The following is an 11508-nucleotide window of genomic DNA, read 5'->3' as shown; positions in this document are numbered from 1 at the left end:
GGCAGGGGAGGTTTAGGGAAACGGGGAGCTAACAACGATGAGCCCAAGAAGGAGGAGAGGTTCTATAACTGATTGTGGTGGTGATTGTACAACTCTCCCTGATGTGATTGAAGTATTGCATCTCAGGGTATGTGAATTATATGCCAATAAAATTGTTGGGAAAATAAAAAGTATCACTTGGGGGTGGGGGCTAGCAAGAAGGAGGAAACCAGCTCCTCATTCTAGGTGGGCTACCCCTGGGCAGCACATAGCTGAGCCAAGAGAAGGGATGGAGGGAGGACGGGGCAGGGGGCAGTCACGGGGCACGGCGGGGAGGCAGCCAGGATCCTTCAAGGACCCCTGGGTGTCCCTGGGCCAAGGTGACAGCTCAGGAGAGAGCTGGGCTGCCACTCACACAGGGCTCAGACTGCTGAGCAGTTAAGCCCATTGTGGCTGAGTGGCTTCCCACTGATGGAGACCACATGTGGATCAGAGTGGGACTACACTCCTCGGGGCTTTCAGTGGCTGATTTTCAGAGGTGGATCTCCAGACCTTTCTTCCTCAGCCCTCTTGGTCTGGACAGTCCACGGAAACCTGCATGGTGTCACGCTCACATGCACACCTCCCGCACCTGAGGTGCACTGACCGGGATTTGAACCCGAGTCGCCTCCTTGCAAGCCGCAAGGCGAGACTTTGATTCTGTTAGGTAGTTATGGGAAACAGAAAGAGTTCTCCCAACTTGTCTCCCCCAAATATATCCCAAATGCAGCTGCTTGCTGCACATGACTATCCACTTGGAGGTCAACAGAAGTAGGTCAGGGGTTATTCTCCCTAAGGGTTATCAGCCATCTAGAGCAAGCAGTCACCACTGTGTATCCCACAACAAGCAGGACCCACTCCCTTCTGATAAGGATAGTAACTGACTGTTTCCTTGTAGGAGAGCCCAGAGAGGTCAAGCCCACCCAAGGATGACCAAGGTTAGGCAGCCATCATGAATCTAGGGTCTGCCCATCTTGTCACGTGTATACCTCTAGTCCCTCCCATTCCTATGTGCACACCCCTAGCTCATCCCCTTCCTGTCACCCTCATGCCTATTGTACAGCCCCTTCCCATGACTGTGTGGTTACCTGTAATCACGCCCCCCTAAGTAGTGATAAACCTTGGTTGGCAATAAGGTTGGCCGGCTCTCGCTTGCGGAGGTCTCCCCACGAGGACCACCAAGCGGGGCTGAGGTGAGCATGCTACCATGAACTGTGTCTGACTCCATTACTTAAATCTCTCTTCTGTCTCTCATGCTCTCCACGACTTCACTGTAATCTTTACTTATTATCGCCGTACAATCACGCCTACCAGACCCGTGATGATTTGTTGCCCCCACCCCCACCCCCACAGGTAGTGATGGTGTTCTGTTGAACCAGGCACCGTGTGACCAGTGCAGCCAGAAGAGAAAGTCCAATGAAGGGAGATGTCACACATGGGGCCCACCATGCAAGCACAAAACCACGAGAGGGTGAGGGTTTACTAAGCAGTTGAGTGTCTCAGTTCTAAAAATGTGGACTGTGTGTGTGCCTGTTTTTTAAACCATTACAATGAGGTTTTAAGGAGCGAGGATGGAAATGGTGTAGACCAGTGGTTCTCAACCTTCCTAATGCCACGACCCTTTAATACAGTTCCTCATGTTGTGGTGACCCCCCCAACTATAAAATTATTTTCCTTGCTACTTCAGCACTGTCATTTTGCTACTGAGTTGGGTGACCCCTGTGAAAAGGTCATTTGACCCCCAAAGGGGTCATGGCCCACAGGTTGAGAACTGCTGGGGTAGACGATTAAGTACTAGCTAATCTTTTAATTAAAATTTTTAGTAGTCATTTTATTGGGCGCTCTTACAGCTATTACAACAATCCGAAATTCAATTAGATCAAGCGTCATTAGACAATTGCTGCTGCCATCATTTTCTCTTTTTTTTTCACCATCATTTTCAGAACATTTTCTTTCTTCTTGAACTCCTTGTATCAGCTCCCATTTATCCCCTTCCTCCCCCACCCTACCCCCAGGAACCCTTGTTATTATATTATACATTATTATGATGATTTTGCCTGTCTTACACCAACCAATGTATCTGTTCACCAACAGTTCTGTTATCTGTTCCTTCGAGTGGGGCAGTACTGGCTAACCTTAACACAGGACGCCTGGTGGTCGAGTGGGCCATTCACCACAAGGTCAGTGGTTGGAAACCACCAGCCGCTCCATGAGAGATAGATGAAGCTTTCTACTCCCGTGAAGATTTACCATCTCAGAAGCCCACAGGATCAGCTCTACTCTGTCCCCCGGGGCTCTGTGAGCTGGCATGGACTCGGTGGCAGTGGGTGGATGGCCCTCTTTATGGCAGGAGATCACCAGGTCTCTTCTTCCATGGAATCTAGGGATGGATTCAAACCACCAGCCTTCGGGTTAGCAGCCAAACACTTAACCACGGTGCTGATATATTTGCTCATCTCCCTCCCCCCTCCTCCCCCAGCTCTCCTGGCCCCTGCATGCCTAAGAGCAGACTAGGCATGGAGGTGTGGTAGGAGGGCCCAGAGAACAGAACACACTGCTCTTGTGGGCAGGGCTCTCTGGAATCCAGTCAAACCTCAGGCCCTGTGGAATCCGTGATTGGAGAGCAATACAGTCCTACCTTGTCATGAACAGATGCCATTTGGAAGCATAATTGGGGTAGTGACAAGACATTCTTCAATGCCCAACCATTTTCTAGGCTGGGAGCTTCTCAAGGAAGTGGCCTGGGAGGCCAGGCCTGCTCGGGTAGCAGGGTTTCTGTGCATAACCCACTGCCTCCTCTGTCCCTTCCCTCCACATACCAATACGGCAGCCGCGTGGCGAGGGCTAAAGAGGTTCCCAGCCTCAGGCTCTCACCTCCCCTAAGTTCATCGGCTCCCTTGTTAGGTTTGGGTCGCATGGAAGGTGTGCAGGAGGCCTGCACGGAGCAGCGTGCTTTTGCTACAATGCTGTCATCCTCGTAGCCTTTCAAGTCTCTTCGTGATGCTGTGGCACATGTAGCAGATGCCACGCCGGGGCAGACACGGCTCCCATAGGCACGGGGAAGTCCAAACACTTGCGCCACACGCTTTATTAGAATGTGGGCTTAACCACCGCCGGTGGTCTGGGACCCAGCCGGCAAGCTCTCCAAGGTCGGCCTGGATACCAGGGTGCAGTTTTTAAAAACGATGTTCTTGGAGCATCGATTTGCTCTCCAAACCATAGTTTTCACACAAGATTTCCATCGCAAACACAATTTAATATATTCGTTAAGATAAGACAGAAGACAATGTAATATATTTGTTAAGATAAGACATGTAGGTCCCGATTTGTATCAAGTCTGACAAGCACTGCTGGCCTGCGGGAGCTTTCTCTTCTTTCTCTCTTGCCCTCCCCCCACCTTGGCAGTCCCCACAGTCTGTTCCCATTGGTGTGGAAGTCCTTGTCTTGGTTTTATAGATACACATATCCACACACACACACACACATTTCCCCCATCACAATGGATAAGCATTCCCAACTTGGCCCCACCAAGAACCAAGTCTCCCGTTTCCCTCCAATTCTTGCCCTCTGCTCTCCTGGAGCTCCACCAGTCCCCTGGTGCAGTTACATGACTGCGCTGGAATAAACAGGAGGTCAGAGGAGAAGGACGGCAGGGGACAGCCACAACCAAGCAACCTTGGCTCAGGTCCAAGGTCACCAGGCCTTTTAGCTGATTCTGGACACAGCCAACTGCTCCTCCTCGTCACCCACGATGCCACCAGGGCTCTTTTTGGAGGATCGGAGGTTATGCCATAATCTATAAACAAAAAGTGTTATAGAAGCGGAAAACAAGTGAAGAATGGGGCAGGGCATCTAAGATAACAGATGTAGGGTGTGTGGTTGTCAGACCCAATCAGTTGCCATCGAGCCCATTCTGACTCACAGTTGTCATGGAATCCATGACATAGGTAAGCCACGGGAAAATGGTCTCTGGCACTTACAGGCAAGAAGAGTATTGGACCCCAGCAAAATGCCTAGAGTGTTCTTACGGGACCTGAGCTCCCTGTGACCGGATGAAGCCTTCAAAGACAGCTACGGGTGTGAGATGTGGGCAGAGGGTCAGCAGTGCCTCCTGGCTGAGTGAATAAAGCTCTTACCTGCATAGACTCCCAGGCCCAGCCATGTTCATGTCTCCCGCCTTCTCCCACTCTCCCCTGCCCACCCCCAACCCCCATTCCCATCCAGCCTGGGGCCATCTGCTTATCCTCTTCTTCTCCACTTGGGCCCTTGATAAATAGGCAGAGCAATAAGGTGGTGCAGCCTGAAAGACGCGTAAGCGCAGGGGGAGGCAGCATCATTTAGGAACAAAGGTGAGCTTGCTGGGGAGCCGGGCTCCACCTGCCGTTGTTCAGCAACGTTCCCGCAGCACGTATTGTACACACAAGGTGGCACACACGCTGTCTGGGCAGTCACAACCCAGAGGTTCCTGGGCTGCTGCTTCAAAGGTCTTTGCTATTTTACAAGCCCTGGGAGACTGTCATACTATCCGGATTCCTATCCCCCAGGGTACTGTATTTTTCTCCTTTTGTAAGTAACATGCAAACAGCTCTTCATTTTATAAACCAGCTGAGAGCTCCTGCTCCCCAGTGGATGGGGTGTACGCTGAGCTCGCTCGATCTACTTTGTCCGTGTAGAACACTGGGCACTGTCTGCAGAGGCGTTTGGCGACGTGCTTTCGGAAGAACGTGGAGATGTACCTTCTGAACTTCTCCCCGATGAAGGCATAGACGATGGGGTTGATGCAGCAGTGGGTCATGCCAAGGGTCTCCGTCACCTGCATGGCTCGGTCCAGCCGGCTGGCGCTAATGCAGTTTTCCAAGCCGAAGAAGTTCTGGAAGGTGGTCAAGTTCAGGACGATGATGTAGGGGGCCCAGAAAAGGAAGTAGATGATCATGATGGCGAAGATGAGCCTCACGGCCTTGTGCTTCCTCTTCTCATTGCGACACCGAAGCAGGGTTTTCAGGATCCCCGAGTAGCAGACAATCATGACGAGCAGGGGCAGGACCAGGCTCAGGATCGTCCTCATTATTATTTGAAAAGTCTTCCACTTGTAGGGATAATCAGTTTCGCATGTCTCGTGAAGCTCTTCCTTCCGGGATCGGGTGAAGATGATTCCAGGGAGAGAGGCCAACAAAATCACCACCCAGGTGACCCCACTGGTCACCACCCCCGAGGTGACCGTCCTGGCTTTTAAAGCAAACACGGCATGGACGATGGCCAGGTACCTGTCCATTGTCAGGAGGAGGATGAAGAAGATCCCACCATAATAACCAAGGTGATAGAGACTGATGAGGATTTTACAGACTGACTCTCCGAAGACCCACCCATGGGTGGCGTAGTGGGCCCAGAAGGGCAGGGTGAGCAGGAAGAGCAGGTCGGAGACGGCCAGGTTGAACAGGAAGATGTCAGTCATGCTCTTGAGCTTTTTGCAGTTGATCAGGGTGAGGACCACCAGCATGTTGCCCACAAACCCAGAGATGAACACCAGCGAGTAGAGCGGGGGCAGGAGCCAGGCCGCCATTTGCTTCACTTCGATCTTATGACAGGGCTCCGACATACTGTAATCCACATCATACATGTCCGGCGTGGAATAATCCATCTTGAGCAGCCCTGGGAAGAAAAAGCCAACATTCATAAGGTCCTCAGAAAACGTGCAGATCGCAGCTCCGCTCTGCCTGCCTGGGTGGGATTTGCCTCAATGGCCACCAACAACCAAAGCGAGAGCTCCCTGCATCATCTTAGTCACCACTGGGAATGCCTTTTCGGTCATCTCCTGTGTTAGTTCTTGTAAGCTGCGGGATACAGCAAGGTTTTCCCCAGGTTGTCCCCCGTACTATATGCCAAACCTCAGCTGCTGCTTGCTAACACATGGGCAATGGCCATACACTTGGAGGTCAACTGCTTAGAGGTGATCTCCATGTGGGTTATCAGCCATCTAGAGCAATCAGTACCTATCGTCTGTCCCACCCTAAGCGGGGACCACTCTCTGCTGATAAGGATAGTGGATTATTCCCCTGAAGGAGAGTCCAAAGACAAGGTCAAGCCAACTCAAGGAGGATCAAGGTTAGGCTGCCATCTTGACTTTTGAGTCTGCCCATCTTGTCACATGGGTAGGCACCTAGCGCCTCCCCTTCCTACTGCGTGTGCACCCCTAGGCTCGTCCCCCTCCTACTGCATGTATGCTTCTGGTACAACACCTTCCTGTGATGATGTAATTAGGGGGGCTTACACATCCCCGGAATGTATATAAGGCTGTGATTGGAAATCCATTGGCACTCTGCGTGGACCAGGCTGCTGAGGTCATGGCCGTCCAGGAGGTGAGCAATCGCATGCTTTATCTTGTCTGATGTCTCTTTCATTTTACCCCTCAATTACACAATCACCCCATTCGATTGTGGGGGCTGGTACCCCGCAGTAAGCAAAGATTGAGATGCGGATGGCATGTTGTGGATCAACTGGGGAAACGTTCCCTGGCCATCCTTGTTCCTCCGTCCAAGAGGCTGAGAGGGACAGAGTGCCCACCCACGGCAATGACTGCAACCCTGGTCTTAGAGGCAGTCTTGCCCCAAGTAACAGCTCCCTGGTCTTTGTTCTTTCCTTTGGACCCATCTCCTTAGAAGCACGTGTGCCAGTTCATGAGACCAGCTCTCATGGTGCCAACCCCATTCGTGGCGAATTCAATGTGTGTTAGACTAGAATGGGACTCCAGAGGGCTTCCAATGCGGCTTCCTTTCCCCCTGAAATCTCCAGGTCTTTCTCCCGAGGTGCCTCAGGGTGGACTCTAACCTCCAAACTTTTGGTTAGCAGCTGAGCACGGCTTGCACCACCCAAGAACTCCATGCTCATCCCTCACTTCCCTTTTACTCCTAGTGGCAGATACCAGTTGTCTACCCAACAGTGGTTTCACAACACCCCTTGTCCTCCCTCTCCAGCGAGGCCAGCTTCCTTACGATGCTAACAGTGCTGGAGGCTGGCTTTTCCTACATCCATTTCTAGGCATTGATAGGTAAAGGTGAGTGTGCCAGGGCCTTCTAGATAAGAGAGAGGCACGTGCATTGAGACGGCCCGCCCCTACCGTGCCTGCTTTAAGAGCTTAGAGCTGGGGCCATGAAGGAGAAGCCGAGTCCCAACATCATCTTGTCCCTTGCCCCGCTAATCACCTGGCTTCTTGTCATTGCACAAAAATCACCCGTTCCTCAGTCACCTGGAGTTAAATTTTCTGCGACTTGCAGCTGAAAGCATTCTAACTGATACCCCCTCTCAACCCTCTGCAGCTGTCATCCTGCTAAAACGTCTCTTGTCAATATCGCCAATCACAACCTAATTTTCAAACACCCCCATCTTCAGTCCAGCCTCATCCTCATCGGCCTGTCTGCCAACGGCTTCCATGTCCAGTGCGTTGGGTTCCGGGAGGTAGCTCTTGCCCGACGACTTCTGAGTTGTGCTGCTGTGGCGGCTGATGCTTCTCTTCTACTCACTGTCCTTGGACCTGACCGCTTTGAAAACCCTCCCCCTCGTCATTGTGCTCACAAAAGCTCTTTCTGGACCATCGCAGCATCCACCACCAGGCTTCTAGCTCCCCTCCCTGCTACTGCGTCCCAAAGCGCTGTCTTCCAGTCTCACCTGTCTCCTAAACCACACTGCTGGGTTTCCCACTGCCTGCTGCGTCTTTCCCCGGGATATTCTCATTTAGTCATGACGTACAGAGCACCTGCTGTGAGCCACCCTCTCTTCGAGACACCGGAGATACTCTGTGAGCAAAGAGGAGCCATTAGCTACCTTATTCAACCCCTCCCAAACTAAGCTCCCCCATGAACGGCGCCTGCACATCGATTCATGCTCTTACCCTATTGATTGTCGTTTGCTTATCATATCGATTGTCATGATCATATGATGGTCATGTACTCAGTTCTCCGATGTTATCTTGGGTCCCCTCCAGGACTTTTGGAAGCCATCAGAGCCGAAGGCTAGCCCCGCTCCTCCTTTACAAGTGTGTTTGCCTGGGGATGGATTGAGTCTCGGTGTCTTGAAAGCTAGAACAGTAACTCTCTCAGTTGCTAAGAAGATCGATGGCCGGACACCCTTGGCATAACTCAGCAGGAAGAAACACTGGGTAATTATCGTGCCCCCTGAATCCGAAATGTCCCTCCAGTGCATCCCACTTCTTGGCCTCAGACCTTCCTCATTTGTTGTGGTTTGGGGTTTGCTTGTTGTTGTCCCTGTGCCCAGCTAAGCTCCCTTGCAAGCCGTCTCCTCCCAAATGGAAATTGGGTCCTGCACTCCTTAGCCCCACACCTCCTGGGGCCCTGTGGTTTGTGTATGGCTGGACCTTGGGGGTAAAGTGCAAGCTTGTGGACGTTCCGAGCTCGATTCTTCTCAGTTTCATCTTCAGTCACTTCCCAAGTCCCAGGTCCTGGGACAGCTCTCTCGTCGGCATGTCAATTCATGCTTGTCTCTCTGCCTACAATGGCTGGTGAGCTCCTACTCACCCCGCAACACCCCTGCTCCAAGCTCCCTTCTCCTGGGACTCCTCTATCAAAGCACAGGTCTCATCTCATACCGCGCTGTGCCTGCCTCCGAATGAGCACTTCCCACATCATCTTCTCCACATTGTGTGCTTCGTAAGGCCAACAACTCAACCAAGCACCAATACACGTTCACTCAACGAAGGTACCCAATTCTATAAAGACGACGGTGATGAGACCTCGCCACAGCACACTCGTGTCTCAAGAACATGTGTTCTTTTTTGGTAGTGACAGAATCCATGTTTATCCTGCACCTCTTATCCCTCACTTCCTCTGATGACTGGCACATTTCTCGAGTCTCACGTTTCCTGGCACTGAGGCAGATTCTAGAACCCTTGCAGCAACTCCGTGAGATCTTTGATCGGTGTTGGGGGTGGGGGGGTGGGGGTGGGAATGTGCCCACCTGCAGAGTTACAGTCTGGTCCTGGAGTGCTCCGTGAGCTCCTGGGGCAGGCTGCTCTGCAGACGCGGACAGTTAGACATTTCCGGCGTCTGCTGAAGCACAGGCAGGTTAAATCACTTCCCCAAGCTCACAGAGCGAGTCAAGGGCTGAGCTGCAATCACAACCATCAGCGATTTGCTTCGGAGGCTCTGAGCAGCTCCCAGCCCCAGAGATGTCAGCGGAACCGTCGACAGATTTTCTTCTGTGTGGGGGACTGAAGGTCTTTGGCATTTAGCATTAAATTCCACCTACAGCCCACACAACGCCCTCTCCTTCTCAACATGTGTGCAAACACACACACACACATACACACACACGATGCCTCTAGAAAATAGCTCCACGAGGCAGTGGTCTTGTTGTGCACCCAGCCGTATGCCAGCGCGCCAGAACCTGGGCCCCAAACCAAAGCCAAACTCCGTGACGTCAAGCCCGTGCTGACTCATCGCAAGCCCCTGTGGGCTTTCGAGACTCTAGCTGTTTGTGGGAGTAGAAAGCCCGGTCTTTCTCCTGAGGAGCTGCTGGTGGTTTCGAAACGCCAACCATTAGGATTGCAGCCCAACACGGAATCACTACAGCACCAGGGTTCCAGCAGACACCCGCAGCCCCCAACCAAGCAAGCCAGATGCCATGGCGTCCATGACGACCCACGGGGACCTCAGGTGTGCCCGAGTGAAACACAGGCTTTCTCGGGGGATATTTGGGGGAAATAGATCACCACACCTTTCTTCCGAGAGGGCTCTGAATAGACTCACACTTCCAAACCTACAAGTTAACCATCTGTACTACCAGGGGACTCCTGGCCCAGTCCCCAGCACAGACACAGACTAACAACAGCAACCCCCGGCCCAAATCCAAACAAGTGCCATCGGAGTCCATCCTGTCTCATAGGGAGCCTATGAGGGTAAAAAACTGCTTCTTAGGGTCCCTGAGCCTGGGAATCTTGATGGGAGCAGACAGCCTCCTCTTTCTCCTGCAGAGAGGCGGGTGGGTTTGAACCGCTGACCTTGTAGTTAGCAGCCCAGTGCTCACCCCACAGAGTCACCAGGCCTCCTAGCTGAGCACATCCACTACCCTCGAGTCGATCCTGACTCCTTGCTACCCTTGTATTGTGTGCCTGGCTGTCTGTAGTCCAACACTTACCTGACACCCTCACCAGGGGCCTTAGCCCAGCACAGGTAGCTGCTAAATAGAGAGCAGTCGACTAAGCACACAAGCTGTGTAACAAACAAGATACCCCACTGTGAACTGGGCTTCTAGGGGATCGGGTGAGAGAATTGAGAAAAACCGGATCGACTGGTCATCCGAACACATCCTCCCACGCCTGCAGCAAACCCTCTGAACAGCTTCAAGAGGGTGGGTCACCCAACAGGCTTCAGGGAGCAGCGGCCGTCCACGCTGGGCAGCACAATCGCCGGCGACCTGTCAGCAACTCTGAGCCCAGACGGTTGTTGCCGATCATGATTGGGACAGGACAGGGCAGGGAGGGGGTGGGCTGCCCAGACCCTGGGTTCTTCCCTGCGCTGCTTGCATGCTGGGCATCTCAGATCCTGGCCACTCTGTCCCTGTACTGCCCACTTCCCCGTCTGTCCAGTGACCCTGGCTCCTACTGCACGCAGAGACAGGCAGCAAGGTGGCTGAAATGCATTGACCTGAGTGTTGCTCTTGGGCAGTGGTACTCTACCTTCCCAATGCCACAACCCTTTCATACCATTCCTCATGTGGTGGTGACCCCCCAACCACACAATTATTTTTGTTGCTACTTCATCACTGTCATTTTGCTACTCTTATGAATTGGGCAACCCCTGTGAGAGGGTCGCCCCACCCCCAAAGGGGCTGCGACCCACAGGTTGAGAACCGCTGCTCCTGGGCATCAGAACTAAAAAAATTCTAGGGGCCTTTCTCAAATCAGCCCCAGAGTGGAAACAAGTGGTTTCGAGGGTGGACTGCCACCTAGGTGGACTAGAGAGAGAATTGGGGTAGAAAGTCTCTCAAAGCGGGGCAGTATTGACAAACATGCTGTTTCTACTCATCCCAGTGCTCGATCTCCCACCCTGGGGGTTCCCCCAAGAGGTCTTCCCCCCGCTGGGCTCTGCACTGCCCCACTCTCAGCAGGTCTTCTGTTCAAACCTCCAGGTGCAAACACCACCCTCACACCCTCCTCTGTCGTGACCCCTCTGTTCCCAGCTCTGTGGTCCCTCCCGATGTCCCCAGCCCCCCAGCCTGGAGGCGTGCCAAGCCAGTGCTTCCCAGGGGTCGTGGGGAAAGCCCCTCTTGAACTCACCGCTAAGGGCTTCTTGCAGGCACCAAGGTGAGTCAGGCTTCTCAGTAACCGAACTGAGCCGCTCGGGAGGCAGAAACTCGGGGTGCAGAAGTAGGCAATCAAGTTTCCTGCAGAAACAGAAGGCGGAGGGAGATACACGGGCAAGTGATGCTAAAGATATGAAGGAAAAAAAACAACACACCAGCCAGATAATGTAGTTCTTC

At 52.8% G+C, this 11508-nt stretch overlaps 1 protein-coding gene across 1 annotated transcript; it reads right to left on the bottom strand.

Moving 5' to 3' along the window:
* Positions 1 to 4612: 4612 nt before the first annotated feature.
* On the bottom strand, positions 4613 to 11326 carry LOC101644567 (C-C chemokine receptor type 2). The gene is made up of 2 exons (XM_004703997.2): positions 11306 to 11326; positions 4613 to 5667 (listed from the first exon to the last, which is right to left on the bottom strand). Exon 2 carries the CDS (start codon positions 5654 to 5656, stop codon positions 4613 to 4615), a length of 1044 nt encoding a protein of 347 aa, XP_004704054.1. The 5' UTR covers positions 5657 to 5667; positions 11306 to 11326.
* Positions 11327 to 11508: the final 182 nt, after the last annotated feature.

Source organism: Echinops telfairi, unplaced genomic scaffold (genome assembly GCF_000313985.2).
Source record: "Echinops telfairi isolate 266 unplaced genomic scaffold, ASM31398v2 ScPeMD7_7420;HRSCAF=8458, whole genome shotgun sequence".
In the NCBI taxonomy this organism is placed as follows: Eukaryota; Metazoa; Chordata; class Mammalia; order Afrosoricida; family Tenrecidae; genus Echinops; species Echinops telfairi.
Note: the sequence above shows the minus strand (reverse complement) of the source record. Positions and strands in the feature narration are given on the sequence as shown.

What these genes read in the sequence shown, in the direction of transcription:
- LOC101644567 (XM_004703997.2), bottom strand. Translation starts at nt 5,656, where the DNA reads ATGGATTATTCCACGCCGGACATGTATGATGTGGATTACAGTATGTCG.